Here is an 18,346-nt window from a genome sequence, read left to right as displayed (position 1 = left end):
CAACTCAGAGTCCTGCCACATACAGAAGTATTCTGATGATACGGCTGTTGTGGCATGTGTGCACGGTGGACAGGAGAAGGAGTACAGGGACCTTGTGGAGTCCTTCTATGGCTGGACCAAAAATAACTTTTTGCTCCTGAACACTACCAAAACCAAAGAGCTGGTGGTGGACTTCAGGAGATCTAAAACTCCATATCAGTCAGTCTGCATTGATGGAGGGGAGATAGACTGTTCAGACCAAATACCTGGGGGTGGTGCTGGATAATAAACTGGAGTGGTCTGCCAGCATAGAAGCAGTGTACAGGAGGGGCCAGAGCTGTCTCTTATTCCTGAGACGGCTCAGGTCCTTCAATGTCTGTAGTGATATGATATGATATGATATGATATGATATGATATGATATGATATGATATGCATGTTTTATCACACTATCATTGAGAGTGCACTGTTCTATACTGTCGTCTGCTGGGGGAGTTGCACTACAGACAAAAACTGTAGACGCCTGGACAAACTGGTTAAAAAGGTCAGTTCTGTTGTAGGCAGAAGACTAGACCCTCTCAGTGCTGTGGTGGAGCAATGGATGAGGAGGAAATTATTTTCCGTTTTGGATAATAATGAACATCCTCTCCACAGCATCCTGGCAGGTCAGAGGAGCAGCTGCAGTGAGAGGCTGCAGGAGGTCCTTTGTCCCCACAGCCATAAGGCTTTTTAACAGTGACTGCTGACATGTTCTTCTCAAATTTATTTAGTCATTGATTATTATTATCATTATAATTATTATTACCATTATAATTATTTTTAGTTCTATTATTGTTGTCTAGTATGATATCATTGTAAATATGTATAATTTATTTGAGCTACTCGACTAATTTGAATTTCCCCCACTGGGGGATGAATAAAGTATTTTTCTATTTCTATTCGATTTTCTATGCGTAAATTTCTTCTTAACCCTCTAAGCGCCATGGTCAACTTCAGTCGACAAGATCACGCGTTGAATAAAACGGCCCATTGTGGCAAAAATAACGTCATAGTTTGTTGCTACTCTCCACTTCTGGTTGGCAGACATGTCACACTTCGCCTCTGACGCAAAAAACGTCATCCTTCTATGAAAAATTTGCACGCTACAACAAGTTGAATCAGTATGAGTTTTTCACCAGCGAGTGCACCATTGAGCTACAGCAGCAGAGCGATATAGTCAGCATTAGCAAGTGTTTTTTTTTTCCCAATAATCGCACAATGTCCACTAAAAAGTTTACCTGCAAAGAAGCGCTGGGTCTTCTATTCGCTAATCCTGATTCTGAAGGGGAACATCTACCTTCAGAAGATGACTGTCAGCTGTTAGCTAGTCCCGGCGCCTCACGTCCCTGCCTCTCCAGCAGTCGGACAAAGTGTTTCCCTACACCAAACACCAACTTCAGATCCTTTGCCCAGAAATGTAGGTGGTGAGGAAAAAGTTTCACGGGGTTCGAAATTTGCATCGAGGACTTAGCAGGCGTGGTAGTACTGGAGGGAACGAGGCTGGGAGTAATGTGGATGTCCAGTCTTTTTATCGAGCTCGCCAAGTGAACGCAGTGCTTTCTGACACGGTGCCTTCACAATGTGTCCGCCATCACGCAGCCAGTAGCTTGACAAATCTGATGGACATGTCAGACGTGGTCGAAGTGTCAGTGGGAGAGCTGGGGAAAAACGTAGCGGCGCAGTTCATGCTGCGGCTGCATGAACATTCTTTGATCTGCGTTGAAACTGCAGATCAAAGAATGAAGACCTAACTCTTTCCCCACAGAGCAAGCTATAACAGAATTTTCAATGCTATTCTTAGCATAAGTATGGTGAATGCTCACATAATTTACTGCAGCTACTCCAGCCCCTCACAAATCTCTGAAGGTCTTTGTGCAAGACGTGGTAACTGGTTTACTGGAAGGCTACTCCAGGAAAGAGAGCCATAAAGAGAGGAAGAAGTAATCAGGAGGAATGCCACAGAGACTCACAGAACATCACTTTCTGTATAAGGCTGATGACCACCCAGATTGTGTTGTATGTTCTGATCGAACCCGGCCTAAAGGCCGCCGTCAGAAAAAATACAGGTGTAGGCAGGTGTTTGTCCTCTGCAGGCAAACGTGAGGTTATCGCTCGTGCATTTTTTTTGGCCATTTATTAGAAAGATTTTACAGTGTTGGTTTACTCTTTGCTATTTCCCTGAAGGCTGCATTTCAACATTGAAACATGAAAATTTCATAAAAATTCTAGAATCCAAGATGGCCGCCATCCCATGACGTCATACTGTGCAAATTAGGTGTGTAAATGTGCTCCCTACATAAACTTTGGGTCATCCTCAACATTTTTCTAATTTACAAAAAGTCTCTATCTCTTATAAGTTTTAAGATATAGCCTTTTGAAATGTATTTGTCAAAATCAAGGATTTTAGAAAAAAACCTCTGGTGCCTAAAGGGTTAAATGCTTTACAGTCGAGTAATGTAAAGTCAAAAAGTTATTAAAAAATGGTCAGACAAGACAGGGTTATGAGGGAACACTGTTAACTGTTCACTCTCAATGCCATAAGTCAGCACAAGGTCAAGGGTATGATTAAGGCAGTGAGTAGGTCTGTGAACACTTTGAGAATATCCAATAGAGTCTAATATAGAATTAAAGTTAATATTTAGGCTGTCATTTTCAACATCTACGTGAATATTAAAGTCACCCACTACAAGGACTTTATCTGTACTCAGCACTAACTGTGATAAAAAACTCTGAGAATTCAGACAGAAACTCAGAATAAGGGCCAGGTGGACGATACACAACAACAAATACAAGAGGTTTCTGTGATTTCCACTTTGGGAAAAACTGAGAATCAGAGATTCAAAAGAGCTAAAACTAATCTTGGGTCTAGTAACCCTGATCTGAAGATAGCTGCCACTCCTCCTCCTCTGCCTGTGGTTCGAGGAACATGAACATTTAAATAGTCAGAGGGAGTTGATTCATTAATGCTAACATGATCCTCCTGCTGCAGCCAGGTTTCTGTAAGACAAAATATATCAATAGGATGATCACAGATCAAATCATTCACTAACAGAGACTTCCAAAGGAGAGATCTAATATTCAGCAAACCACATGTAATAGTTTGATGTTTTTGTTCAGTTAAAGTTTTTGTTTTTTGGGCGGGGTTACTACCGGAGAGACCTGGTAAGCCCAAATGAGTAGTGAGGGTGAACTGGGAACGTCTGGTGGAGGCCCTTGTCTGCGAGGTCTTTAACTCACACCTCCAGGAGTTTTTTTCCCACATGCAGGGAGAGGTTGGGGAATCTGAATGGACCATGTTCAAGACCTCCATTAGAGATGCAGCTTCCAAAAGTTGTGGCCTGAAAGTTGTAGCGGTAACCAAAGGTCCTAGGTGCTAGTGTACGCCAGCGTTATTGAGGTGAGCTGAAGAAAGAGGCCTTTTGGGCTTAGTTGTCCCAGGAATCACCTGAAGCAGCTGACAGGTACCGAGTGTTTCTGTTAAATTCAGAATAGAATTTAAAATCTTGGGCCCTTATCATCTTCAGTCTGTTCTGTTGTGAGAAATCTAGAGGTGCTATTTGATCATTCTCTGTCATTCAACACACACATAAAATCACTGTCAAAATCATGTTTCCTCCACCTCCATAACATTAGCAAACTGAGGTCCGTGGTCTCCCAGGCTGACATGGAGATACTCATTCATTGTTTCATCTCATCCCGCATTGATTACTGTAACGCTCTGTTTTCATCACTCAAAAAAACGGTCCTTCACCATTTACAATCTGTCCAGAATGCAGCCGCTAGGTTGCTCACTATCAAATAAATGTCACCCCCTGCTCCGCTCTATACACTGGCTTCCAGTCATTTACAGGATTCAATTTAAAATGGACAAGCACCCACTTACCTCTTAGATCTCATTCACATAAATACCACCTCACGCACACTTAGATCCAGTCACCAGAACCTGTTGTCTGCCCACGCAACCGCCTGAAAATCTGTGGGAACAGAGCATTTGCCTACACTGCCCCCTGACTATGAAACGCTCTCCCTGCCAACATTAGATCTGCCGACAGTGTCGACTGCTTTCAGTATCAGTTGAAGACTCATTCATTTAAAACTGCTTATGGTTAAGCCAGCAAATCTGATGTTATCTGATGTCACATATAAAGCTCTTAATGACCGAGCTCCATCATATCTTAAAGATCTCACAGTTGGATATTTCCTCAACAGAGCACTTTGCTCTCAGGCTGCAGGTTTCCTTGTGGTTCCCAGAGTTTCTAAAAGCAGAATGGGAGGCAGAGCCTTCAGTTATCAGGCCCCTCTCTGTGGAACCAGCTGCCAGTTTGGGTTCAGGAAGCAGACACCTCTACCTTTAAAGATTGTGTAAAGTGAAAATAAATGTGTTTTAAGTTTGTCAGACTAAAGAAGAAAGTGTTATGAACCACCCAGCCAAATTTGAATGATTAAAAATAACGATAAGTTTATGAAATTAGTTGTCAAAAATCAGGTAAAAATGAGCAGTACTCTCAGCTGCAGGACTGTGGGGATGTGTCTGCTGGAGGCACTGGAACCACGTCCATGTGTGGGAGGGGGGCCGCCTCCGTGTAACGTAGCAACAGCAGCAATGTACACTAGAGTTAGCAACCGCATCGCAGTGACTCAGTCCAACTGAGCCGTCAGAGCCAGACACTGACACTGAGTCAGACAATGAAAATACACAACCTCGTGCCTCACAGTCTGCAACAGAAGAGTAATGTTTTTCTCCTATTTATGCAAGTTAGAAATATGTATTACCTGTCGATTATCATTGTGCTGTCAGATGTACAGATGGACATTCAGGGAATGAGACCAAATTATGTCATGATTACGTTCATGCTAATATTACACGGGCATGACCGGGTGCACATGTAAAATCACTTTCAGGATTTGCACATTCAGCAAAATGCATTTAATTGCCAAAATTTACAGTATTGTAAGCACATAACATTATTTACACTCTCTGATGGGTACATAATGCCAGTGGTGGGGATGATGTCACCTGCTGGACATAAGCCGGGGAGGGAGACAGTCGGTACGGTCCCTGACCAGCCTCAATGGACTGTTCAGGAATCCAGACTTTACCTGGTGATAGTTGGTAAAACTATCAGGGGTAAAGTGGACATTGCAGAGATGGGTGGTGGTAGTGGTGATTATTAACTTTCCATAGTAGCTCCTAAAAAATCCATCCACCCTTTCTTGATGCCGTTGTCAGTTGGAAATTTAAATAAAGTAATGGAGCCACTACCCTCAACACTGTGGCATCCAGGGAAGATGTACAAACGAGGAGGAGACATGACGAGTTATGAAATTAGGTGGCTAGTTAGTTAGCCATCTAGCTATCCTATGCTATTCAAGACTCGAGACCAAGTGGGAAAACCACCGAGGCTAATGTGCTGAATGTATTTATACTGCTACAGCAGCAAGGGCGGGTTTATGCTAAAAACCGGTGCTGATTTCAGACCCGCCCATTAAATCCTGACACAGAAATGTTGAAACACAGTTTGTGAAGCCTAGCTCCACAATTCCTAAATGGTTGAAATACTTTTTACACATTGTTGAGAAATATATTTATGACCTATTTAGTGTGTTTAGAAGAAAATTACTGAATTCACTTTCCACTTTTAAGATTAGGCTTAAAACTTTCCTTTTTGATAAAGCTTATAGTTAGGGATGGCTGAGGTGACCCTGAAACATCCCATAGTTATGCTGCTATAGGCTTAGACTGCTGGGGGGGCTCTTATGTCACTTTGCTGTCTTTTTCTCTTTGTTTAATTTCTCATATGACATGTACATTTGGCATTATTGTGGTCATTAACTTGTATTTCCCTGTCTCAACAGGTATCCTTTAAATGGTGTTACGATGATTGTTGTCTCCTCTTTTCTGTTTTGAAAGGGTTGCGGCACAGCATTGGTGGTATGTTTTGGAATGTTCTCTCCAGGTTGGGGATGAGTCCCTGCCTCAGCCTGAGAAGTTAAGTATCTGGATATCTTATTCATTAGTGATGGCAGGTTGGCGCAAGCGATAGAGAGACAGATTGGAGCTTTGTCAGCTGTAACGAGGGAGCTGCTGCAGTCTATTGTGGTGAAGAGGGAGCTGAGTCGAAAGGCAAAGTTTTCAATTCACTGGTCCATCTTTGTTCCAACCCTCACCTATGGTCACGAGATCTGGGAAGAGACCGAAGGAAGATCTCAGATACAAGTAGCTGCAATGGGTTTCTTTTGGAGGTTGGCTGGGCTTAGCCTTGGAGATAGGGTGAAGAGCTTGGCCATCCGGAGCGAACTCAGAGTAGAGCTGCTGCTCCTCCGCATCGAAAAGAATCAGCTGAGGTAGGTTGGGCATCTTGTTAGGATGCCGCGTGGTTGCCTCCCCTTGGAGGTTTTCTGGGAAACTCCTGCTGGGATGAGGCAGACCCAGAACTTGCTGGAGGGATATATCCCTTCCGGCCTTGGAACACCTCCCTCTTCCCAGGAGGACCTAGAGAGTGTCGCTGGGTAGAGGGATGTCTGGGTTTCTCTCCTGAACTTGTTGCCTCCGCAACCCAGACCTCAGATAAATGGATAATATTAAATGGATGGATGAATTGAAATTGAATCAAATCAGTGATGTGCTCGTAACATCTTGGTGACAGATGCCACAGAGCACATTGAAGTAATGTAAACTCTAAATGAGTTGGAACTGTTCTGGAGGCATTTAAAATAATAACGGTATATTTGCGAGATGGTCATAGTGCTTTGGCTTCTCAGAATAAAATCAAGACAGTAAGGATATTCAAAAGACTTTTCTTTCTTGTCTGTTTGGGGTTATTTTTCTAGGATTATTCATCTGTGGTTATTTTACTCTTACAGCCTAAGAAGCCAACTAAATATGCAATATTCATAGAATCTGTTGGAATAAGGCAACGTTATCATTGTAACTGTCTTTTATCTTGTTGTTCTTATCATCACAGGCACTTTCACCTTATCCAGAAAAGCGAAGGGATGTTTAAGAATTTGAAAGCAGAGTACTTTCAATAGTGGTACTTTCACACATTTAAGGCAGCAGTACAGGTCAAACAACTGATGCTGGTAAAACAGTTTGCCTCAACATCCTTTAAGGTGGTCAGACAGAGGTGGGATGACATCCAGCAAAGGACCTACAGCCTCTGTACACAAAACACCAACTAATCAATTCAATGGTTTCAATTAATCCTCATGGTTTAAATGGTTTAAACCTCCTTCTCCTTTTTCTCAGTTTTGTACCTGCTCTGCATTCTTGAGATGTCCACTTCAACTCATCTGGATCTGAGGTTTCATTTCAGGAATTATTTGGGCTTTGGAAAGCTAATTTGACTTAGGCTGTAGAGTGATGGGACATGGTAACTACATGGACGCAGTGCATACCAGTGTTAAGCTGACTTGTTTCAAACCATCACATAATACCATTGAAACTATACAACTTTTCTTTTTAAATGATTACCAAATGTTAACTATCACTCATCAAACTCTACCTGTGCATTTTACAAGGCAACATAACACAAATGTAGGCAATGAATGTGCAATGACCCTCCAATATGTAACTGACCTAGTGTGAAGGCTCTAAAATACAGCACAGGAGCGCTGTAGCTGCAAGAGTACAGGATGTGATACTCATACTGAAGCACCAGGCTGTTGCCTTCACACACTGTACAGATGCCATCATCTTCATCCTCTATGTCACCCCTGAGGAAGTCAGGATCAACTGAGGCAACCAACTGTGGGGGTATAGAGACAGTGGAATTCCTTATGTACAGCAGCTCTGTCGGCTATTCAGTTAGTATTTGTGGCTGCTTAAAACTTAAATTAAAAATGTTAAATGTTACCTTATCCTCTCCCTGCGATTTAAGGCTGCAGTGACATTCCAAAACAGATCCCTCATGTTTCTGTGTGGTGATCCAGTCAGTAGGGACTGACCTGAGAGCAGTCTTCCTCAGGTAGCCCTCTTTTGAACCCTGAAGCCAGAAGAGGAAACTAGGGTGAAACTCTCAGCTGGCTTCCAGGCACAGTCTGCAGTTATAAGTGTGACAGTACACACCCTCTCACCTGGACTGCTTCCCAGCTCCAGCCATCTCTGAGCTGCTCTGACTGTTGAAGAAAGAGCCAACAGCACTGATGGAACTTCTCCTCATCCAGCACACACCAGCTCATCTCTGCAAGGAAATATGGAAGGTAAAATGGAAACTTTAAAGCATAAAGGAAAGCAACTGATTACACATATAGTGGTGTGGTGGATAGCACTGTCACCTCACAGCAATAGTGTTCCTGATTTTAATTCCGTCTGTGAAGTGTGAATAGTTGTTTGTCTCGTTTGTCTCTGTGTGGCCCTGTAGTGAACTGGCGACCCATCAAGAGTGTCTCGATAACTGGCAGCTGGAACAGGCCGCTGCCTGCCCGTGACCCTGAATTGGATTAGGCAGATATAGAAAATGGTTGGATTGATGGAATTCATATTAATGAAGACATTACCACAGAGGGCTTTCTCAGAAGTAAAGATGAGTAGAGGTTCAGCAATTTGCAAAAAAACGGATTCATTTCGCAAAGACACCACAGAGGTTTCAGGGCTGTGCAACATCTAAAAGACATAGTTTCAGGAATAACTACAATCAGCTGATGACCACTGAATTGATATATTTGCAGAGCTGCAATGAGAGTTGAGGGTCGATGCTGATCAATTTTTCAAGTGGCACTTGTAATGGAAAATGAATTCTTATATGTATTGTATTGAGTGTTACTGTGTATGACCTGCAAATGACCGAGCTGCAAGGTTTTCTTAAATTCCTCTTTACAATGTTGGGCTTGTTATAATGAGATAGCTGCACTTTAGGGGGGGACAGGGTTAGGCTGGTATTTACGACTGTGTCTGGGTAACCTCAACTGATGGTTGGGGAGGAAAGATGGAAGAACAATCAACTATACCCAAAGACAGATGACGTGATGAGCGGGCTAGATAACTGTGTGTTTTTGCCTCAGTAATCAGAGCAACTCTGTATTCTGTTGTTCTCTCTTGCAAGATATTATTAATAAAGCCTCTTATCTCCTCAGAAGAAAATAACTGACTCTGTGCATTACTAAATTTCCACAACAATTTTGGCGTCACGAACAGGATCCCTCGACTGGTGTCTCTGGACCGGACCGCAGTGCATGGCCAGCCTGGACTGAAGTAGCTGTTCCAGCCTCATACCGCCAAGGCCTTTTCGGAGAGAGAGGACTGGCAGGTCTGTTTCCTGAATACCAGCACTGGTATCATTTTTTAAATATGATAGTCTGAGGCGATAAGACTGCGTTTTAGTTTTTATTTGAATAAAAGAGGGTTTCCCGGTTGTGTCATTAGTGACGGGTAAGTGAAACTTTTGAAGTACTCCGAAGAAGTGTGACTGAAGTACTCCGAAGAAGTGTGAGTACAGATTAAGGTCCTCGTTGGAGACGTCCTTTGAGTGAAGGAATATATTTCCCCATTCCAAGTCCGAGAATGGTAAACAGTAGGTCTCAGACTTTTGACCCTCCCGGGGGACCTAAGCATGATGAAATGAAAAAGAAATATGGTCCAGAGAGTGTAAAATGGACGAGATATTGGATAGAAAATTGAGGTTTTCCACCTGAAGGTTCTTTTAGTATGTTAGAAATAAGAAAATTAGAAGAAAAGTTTTGCAAATATGAGAAAGAGATGAAGCAAAAAAAGAAAATGAAGTTTAAAGATTGGGAATGGTTGGTGGAATATAAGAAAGGTTGGAAAAAAGAAAGTGTATTAAGAGAAAGAAAGAAAAATGCTAAACACTGATAACACTTCTTCTCCTTCTGCACTTCTTTACCCCACCCTGAGCGCTCTCGCTGTGCCGGATCCAGACCTGGACTCCTGCCCTCCACGACGCCTGCAGCAACAACAGCCAGCCCTGCCACAAGCCTCTGGCTCTCGGGAAGAAGGGACTTCTTCCATCCTCCCTCGGGAAGAAATTCCATCATCCTCACAACATCAGTTACATAGGTCTGATGATGAGGAAAAGGAAGACGTTTGGTTCTCCAGCGTACCTGCCCAAGACCTTTTAACGCAAGTGACAAAAATCCTTTCCCCACAATCTGGACTTCGGAGATCTAAACGTGAGAAAAAACAAAACCAGATTCAAACCATGCCTATGGTTAAAGTTGCAGGTCCCACTGGACCATTACTGGTTTATCGACCCTGGACTGAGACTGACATCATGGAAGCATCACAATGCTTACCAGATCCAGAGAATTCTGGACCCCGTTTCGCTGACGAGTTGCGAGATTTCTGCACACAATTCCGCCCGACCTGGGTTGAATTGCGTCGCATATTGGCAAAAATTTTCAAACCGACCGACCTCTGCAAAATAGAGGCCTGTATGCCACAAACGGACCTGCTACCTACCAACAGTGAATGAGGACATAATGATAACGCTCAATATGAAGCAGCCATCCAAAGACTGTGTCAAGCCATCACCACTCAATTTCCAACTAAAATCAATATGTCCCACATTTACACCTGCAAACAGAAACCCGGTGAAGGGACTGATGATTTTGTACACCGCATCCTTGAGGAAGTCAGCAAGCACATCAGAGACCAACGGATTTGGATAATAAACCAGGACCATGGGAGAGTATTGCATGCGGTGCAATAATTAAAGGCCTCATGTCAGATGTCGCCACTGAAGTAAAGAACATTTACGTGGGATGGTCCTCGTTTGGCTGACGTTCGCCGATATGCTCGCCATGCTCAGAACCAAATTGAGACGCGTCAGACAACCAAAATGGACAAGTGTGAAAAGGAGCTGCATTTGGCAGCCATGACCATGTATTACGCAGTTGGTGTAAACAGAGGACGAGGCCGAAGTCGAAGACGTGGACGTGTGGGAGAGGAGGTCGAAATGGGCCACGCCAGAGCTATGATCCGAATATTTGTTTTTACTGTGGCCAGACTGGACACTGGAAGGACTGTCCACAGCTGAAAGGTGATGAAACTGGGCTAAAGGCTGACTGAGGGTGGGAGGCAGGTTCTGGACGTCACGCGCCAGCGGAGCCTCCACTAATGGGTGATAGCACAAAACACACACACATTTTTCCTGCTCTGTGCAGTGAAGAAACGCTTGCCGACTGTGATTCACGTAGTAAAGTTTTGCATGCTATTTCCGTCCTAGAGCAAAGATATTTGTCTCAGAAAATAGGAACTTATGTTCATTTAACATCTGAAGCCTACAAAGCTTTTCCAACTTTTCAGCTTATTGTTAAGGGGAAAAGGGTAACATTTATGGTTGACTCTGGGGCTACATCATCAGTAGTGACGTCAGGGGAGTTTGATTGTCCTCCAAAGTTAAGTGGAAACCATGTTTACTCTATGTCTGCATCAGGCCAGGTTGTGAAGGAGAAAATGACAACGCCCATTGCTTGTGTCACTCTCAATGGGCTCTCCCTCAAACACTCATTTTTGTTATCAGAGTTGTGTCCCATTAACCTGATGGGCCGTGATCTCATGTGTAAATTAGGCATTTTAACTTCCACACCAGAGGGTGTTAAGGTTATGTTACAGCCTGAAAAAGTTTTCACAGCAGTGCAGTTTGATTCATCGGCACTTACATATGCTTATGAGTGGAAACTTCCCAGCTCTCCTTTTTCACAACAACCAGTGGAAGAAGCAAAAGCGTTAGTTTCGCCCCTGTCTGATTTCATGCAACCTGCTGATTTGCACTGCACATCACACATTTCTTTGGGGCCTGACAATGACTATGAGAAGAAGTGAAAAAATATGTACAACTACTTTATTTTGGAATTCACACACTGCAGCACTGGCTGTGTCGCTCACTCCAGAGCAATTCGATTTTTTTAATGTTTGTGGTACTCGCCCTCACATTTCCTTGGCCAAACCTACACATTGGAAATGGCAAGGTGTGGGAGAGTTTGTTGCTACATGTCAGAAAGAAACGGATTGGACCTTTTCACCTGCTGATCCAAATTTGATGTTTTCTGAACGATTGTCGGCATACAAAAAACATTTTTGAGTACAATGCATTGTCAAAGAACTGTGGAATTAATTCCTACCACAGAATCACATTTTGAAGCATGTTTTTTTATCTGAAACAGATTTGTCTTCGATACCATGTTCTTCAATACCCTTTGAAGCCTGAAGCCATTAAAGGGATTAAAGCTGTTTTTCAATCATTTAAGAAAACAGGGCAGGGTGGTACCTTGCAGCCCGGTCATTTGCAGGTCATACACAGTAACACTCAATGCAATGCATATAAGAATTAATTTTCCATTACATTCCTCCCTTTTGATTAAAATAATACCATTATATTAATCAATAAAATGCATTGTTGATAAGAGGGCAATATAACTGAGTGTTTTTGCTTCAGTGGTCAGAGCAACTCCGTATTCTGTACGGTGTTGTTCTCTCTTGCAAGATATTATTATTAAAGCCTCTTATCTCCTCAGAAGAAAATAACTGACTCTGTGCCTTACTAAATTTCCACCACACACTCTTACCGGAGACAGCTGGGATTAACAGATACACTCCTACGACTGCCGGACTGAGTCTCGCGCTTCCCCACTGGTGTGCTCATGTTCTGCAGCCAGGTCATATTTGCCATTAAAATGTAAGGTTCATTCAATTTAGAAATTTAATCCACAGCTGGAAAATATTTAACATCTGCAGTGTGTTTGTGATTTAAAATCTATTATCTATCTATAGCATTTTTTTCTAGTCCAAACTATTTTTCCACAATACTTATTGCAGTTATTCCCATCAATCAAGCTGATCTGAGATCTTCAATGAACAAGCCCCCAGCAGCAGAAAACACTGTTCATTTACTTATGATATCACACCCAACTTTATTCCCAAGTTGTTGTGGTTTTTTTTGGCTGAGTGGTTAATGGCACATTGCCTGTGAGTTGTTTGTCTTATTGAGACTTTTGCTTGTTTTTATTCATTTTGATTATTTCATTTCTTTCTATTTATATTCTTTTACATATTTTTAATGCTTCTTCCGCTCCCCGCTGCAATGCTTTTATTTGATGTAAAGCACTTTTAATTGTTTTGTACATGAAATGTTCTATACAAATAAATTTGACTTTGACTTTCGACTTTGATGTGACAAACTCAGAATGTAGATTTAATTCTGTTTTACTTAAACTTTCAAGACTGTAATAGAATCCAAACTCTTCCAGGTTTTGATTTCCTGCTCAATAAAGCAAAGCTGTACTATCTTTTTTCACAACTTCTTTTCTTCACTTTCTACAGTATGTAATTCATTGGTTGTCATTGAAGGACATTTTAAGACAGTTATTAACCCATCACTAGACAGATCCAATAACCACCAACAGAATTCACAATCCACAGATTATTAAAAGTATATGAATGAGTTTGGTCTAAAAACATCCATCCATCAAAAGAAAATTCTCTTTCTACTCACTGGTTCATAACTCCCACTCCCGAATTGATTTCTTTCTCACCAGTAATTCAATCACCTCTCAAATATCTAATACAGAAATACACCCAGTTATCATAAGTGATCATCCACCTGCCTGCCTCAACTGGAACATTAATCCCTTTAGAAAGCACTTTCCAGATGGCAATTAAACACTTCACTCCTTGAAGATCCTGACTTTGACATATACATAAAGAAGAGTAGACATCCTTTCTAGAATTTAACGACTCACCAGAAACACCACCTTCATTTCTTTGGAAAATGGGGAAAAATAATCTCTTACTCCACACACAAGAAAAAGGAGGAACAGGAAAATATCTACAACAAAAAATAAAGGAAGTAGAGATAGCCAATGAGGCCAACCCAACACAACCGATTCAAAATGAACTACTAAAAAACAAATCAATAAGTATATGAACAACAGAACAACATTTCTCCTCCAAAGACTTAGGCACTAACAGTTTGAATATCGCCACATATGTGGAAAATACTGAGCAAACCAACTTAACAACCATTTAAATGGTTCAACTCAGACTAGTGTAAAAAGACAGTGGCAACATCCAGACTTCTATAGAAACAAAGGAATGATGAAGTCACGTGGGTCACGGAGCTGCCGATAGTTCCAAACACCAGCAGTTCCAGCATTTAACACCGTTCATTCTCAGTGTTTCGGAAGTATTTTCTCCAGTAAGTTGATGAAATTACTAAATTTTTTGGCATTGTGAGGCATTAGCTGACTGCTATGTAAAAAAATTAGCAGTCAATCAATCAATCAACAGTCAACAGCATTATTTCATGTAGCCTGATATAGTTAAATAAACGTGTTAACCAGCTAGTTGTAATTTAACTGCAGTTAGCAAGACTTCAGTCACTGCAGACATTGTCAGTAAGCCTGGATTTATCTCCGATTTATTGTAGTTATTAGCAGTTTATTTTTTTCAAATAAAGATTTTCTGTGATTATTAGATTTGTCCTTTGGTGGTGACTGTATCAGTGTGCCTTTAGTTCCTGGTAGTGAACTATCTCAATTAGAAAACATGTTTAGCTTTTGATCTGCAAGATTGATATGAAGGTTAATATAGTTCGAGTCATACAACCTTTGACAGACAATGACTCGGAGATGGCAGCATAAATGTGGATATGAGTATATATGTCAAATTTTGTGCAAAACCAAAAATTAATGAGATGTACATCAGACAATAAACTTTTATCTTGTTCTACCCTCAACATTGAACACTAAAACCAAGATAACGTAATGTTTTAAAATAATCTGAATTGTGTTCGCTGATGCAGCACTGTGCAAAAGTCTTGAAACACCCCTCATTTTCTTTGTGGTCTGTTCTGTGTCGACACAACACTGGTTCATCCCCTGAGTTAGGAGCCTTTTTTCTGCTTGAATGATTCATAGGTCAGAGTTAAGTGGCTTAACAATTAAAAAAACACATTCCTCTGAAAATGCTCAGACACAAGGACTGAAGATGAGTGAAAAAGCAGAAAATGTCCAAAGAAAAACTCTGAAAGAGCTTCAGAAAGCTGCAGAACTGTTGATCAGGATACTTTCAAGGTTACAGGAAAGTCTGGCTGCTTGGGAGGAAACAGAAAAAATTAGGCTGAACGGCTGTATCCCTCCGACTGTTCACTGAATGGCTGTATCCCTCCGACTGTTCACTGAACGGCTGTATCCCTCCGACTGTTCACTGAACGGCTGTATCCCTCCGACTGTTCAATGAACGGCTGTATCCCTCCGACTGTTCAATGAACGGCTGTATCCCTCCGACTGTTCACTGAACGGCTGTATCCCTCCGACTGTTCACTGAACGGCTGTATCCCTCCGACTGTTCACTGAACGGCTGTATCCCTCCGACTGTTCAATGAACGGCTGTATCCCTCCGACTGTTCACTGAACGGCTGTATCCCTCCGACTGTTCACTGAACGGTTTTATTCCTCCGACTTTTCACTGAACGGCTGTATCCCTCTGACTGTTCACTGAACGGCTTTATTTCTCTGACTGTTCATTGAACGGCTGTATTCCTCTGACTGTTCATTGAACGGCTGTATCCCTCTGACTGTTCATTGAACGGTTTTATTCCTCTGACTGTTCATTGAACGACTGTATCCCTCTGACTGTTCAGGGAACACCTGCAGCACCTTCCAGAGTAATCTGGGTGTTTTCATGTTATGAGAATCAGTCATTAATTTCAGCCTGAATGTAAAACAGTGTAACAACACCCTTCTAATAATAATAATTCTTCTAATTACATGAGTTAATTCCTTCAAAGCAACACATATTGGCACTTTTTTCAGCATGACTTTGCAGCTGTGATAATGTTTCTCTGCTGTTGTTGTCAGAGAGGTCAGCAGATGTGGTGGTCGCTGCTGTCATGCTGCCAAGGATCAACCCTCATTAGCACAATTCTACAGTGATCAAATACAGTTTGTTGCAGATTAAACTACCCAACAGTATAAATAGCAGCAAAAGAACTTCTTTATTAAGGCTTGTTTTTACATTTTCCAAGATGACACTTTATAATAAAATGTTTGGTTGAAATCTGTTTTTTGTGCAAATCTGACACACACTTAGTATCATTTAATATGGTTTTAACCAGAAAAAGTTCAATTTAGATTAATAATATAAACAATTCATTCATATTTTACAATAGTTTTCTGGCTTGAAGCACAATAAACAGGACAACAGATACATGTATTCAGTTCACATGAAAAGTAAAAAAATTAAATATAGAATAATTATATCTTCTACAGAAAAGACGAAATCATCCTGGCTCACCAGTCAATAAACAATAATAATAATAATGATAAACTTTATTTGTAGAGCACTTTTCAAAACAACGGTTACAAAGTGCTGAACAGCAACACTTTAAAACAAGCATACACCCCCCCAATCAGTCACAATTTAAATAAGGGTCACTTATTTTGCAAGTCTGAGATCATCAGGCGGGGAGTTCCAGAGTTTTAGGGCCCTGACCGCAAAAGCCTGCTCACCTTTAGTGGCAAGTTTGGACTTAGATGCTGTGAGTAGGCCTCTGCCTGAGGATCTGAGGCTGCGGTCTGGCTCATAAGGCACCGATAGTTCACAAATGTAGGGGGTGCTGACCCATGAAGTGCTCTAAAAGTAATCAGTAAGATCTTAAAATCAGTTCTAAAACAAACTGGTAACCAGTGAAGAAAGGCTAAAACAGGGCTAATACGTTCAGGTCTCCTGATATTTGTTCAAAGTCAAAGCATCTACAGCCACATATTTTCCTCCAGGTCATTTAAAGCTTATTTAAAATTATTTATTCAGCTCAGTTTTGCCATTCAGCTCATTGTAGTTTATTGTTAGCTTTTTATATAGCTTGTTATATCTTCATTTGTAAGTCACTTTGGATAAAAGCGTCTGCTGAATACATAAAGATAAACATTTTCCATCTGGCACCAGAGAGAGCAGACAGACTGAATCTTCTACAGATGGAGTGTAAATCCTGGGAACAGACAGTAATATCATGCTTTGTTGAAGGATGTATCACTGAAGGTAAGCTGGAGCAGAGCACTGAACCACTGGCATGTTTAGGAGGATAAGGTAAAGCATTCCCATGTTAGCATGCCGAGAACAACAGAAAGAGCTTTAAATGGGTGTTATAGCTCCTGTGTTTGGTTTTCTTTATGTGTTTAACCTGATCATAATCCACTGCTATATTAATCACTGTATTGCATAAATTACCATTTATTTTTCATCACTAAATATAAAGTAAATGTATTCCATGATGTGTTTGCAGTCTTGCTTCCCTCTAAAGTTTAGAACAGTGATAAATGCGTCTCTGCCGCTCCCAAGACTAATACTTGATAAAATACATTGTATTAATGTGTAGTAATCAGTGCATATTATTGATCAATATTTACCGAAAATTGAGGGTGAAAAATTGTCGTTTTTGCGCCGTGTCCCGTTCAAACCGACAGACAGCAGTGAGATGTTTGGAACTTTTGAGGGCAACATGAACCACGTGACCGTGTGTCGGTTAGTTCAAAGAGTGTTCTAACCCTCTTTCTATAAGGCTCTGGTTAAAAGAGTGTCGTAACTCTCTTTTTATACGGCTCTGGTTCTACTCAAACCCGGTAAAGACCCTACGTTCACATCAAGCTACTGCCCATATCGTTCATCACCCAGACTTCTCCTGCACTGAGACCTGCAAAACTCCCGACTAAGCTGGAGGAGAACCGAGGACATACGGACAATGACACTGAACCCTGTGGATCAGCGCGTCTGTTACCAGGTCCCGCTCAACCGGACCGATAGTTACTTTATGCCTGGCCCAGTTCTGTTACCTATAACAGTACATGTGACTGATGAAAACACGAGTCGTATTTGGACGTTTTGCCATAGTAGTGATACACGGGGAGACTACGAATTTTTCACATCCCACGAGTCAAAACCCTGACGACACTTCTCTTACTTACCGATGGACGATGCTGCCGAAGCTGAGACACAACCAAGACTGTTCCGAGACAACGAAGTCATGTGACCACGACACATAAACTCTATCCGGTTTGAACGAGTCCCAACCATAGATATTATAAAGCTTTATATGTCTACGGCCCCAACAGTCGCCATCTTGTACAGGGACAGCCTGAATGGCGTTATGTCAAATTGCGTCTGCATGCCGAGATCAGAGTACACCCGCGGGAGCGCGCGTTACAGCCTAACCCAACCAGAGCCTTATAAAAAGAGAGTGACGACCTTTGAAGTAGCCAATAGCAGGGCTACAGAGTAATACAGGGTTGCGATACGCTCTGATGTCGCCACTAGGGCTGTCACGTGGTTCATGTAAGCCTCAATATTTCCAAATGTCACAGCGCTGTCAGTCAGT

The 18,346-nt window shown here is 41.7% G+C and overlaps 1 protein-coding gene across 9 annotated transcripts in view; it reads right to left on the bottom strand.

The window, feature by feature from the left end:
• atg10 (ATG10 autophagy related 10 homolog (S. cerevisiae)) overlaps positions 1-18,112 on the bottom strand; it is a 32,559-nt gene extending 14,447 nt beyond the window's left edge. For 3 of the 9 annotated variants that reach the window (XM_072363611.1, XM_072363619.1, XM_072363620.1), the window contains exons 1-5: positions 17,937-18,112; positions 8,295-8,449; positions 8,094-8,200; positions 7,874-8,002; positions 7,597-7,765 (exon numbers count right to left, since the gene is read on the bottom strand). In XM_072363611.1, the coding sequence (XP_072219712.1) occupies positions 7,597-7,765; positions 7,874-8,002; positions 8,094-8,198 (403 nt within the window). In that variant the 5' untranslated portion in view covers positions 8,199-8,200; positions 8,295-8,449; positions 17,937-18,112. Of the gene's footprint in view, positions 1-7,596; positions 7,766-7,873; positions 8,022-8,093; positions 8,201-8,294; positions 8,450-13,715; positions 13,791-17,936 lie in introns of those variants that run through there. The other 6 variants (XM_072363615.1, XM_072363616.1, XM_072363612.1 and 3 more) reach the window with 6 other exon arrangements.
• Between the last annotated feature and the right edge of the window lie 234 nt (positions 18,113-18,346).

The sequence above is a fragment of the Leuresthes tenuis genome, unplaced genomic scaffold (assembly GCF_036924035.1).
Source record: "Leuresthes tenuis unplaced genomic scaffold, fLeuTen1.0.hap1 SCAF_14, whole genome shotgun sequence".
In the NCBI taxonomy this organism is placed as follows: Eukaryota; Metazoa; Chordata; class Actinopteri; order Atheriniformes; family Atherinopsidae; genus Leuresthes; species Leuresthes tenuis.
The sequence above is the reverse complement of the archived record's forward strand: the minus strand, read 5'-3'. Positions and strand labels throughout refer to the sequence as shown.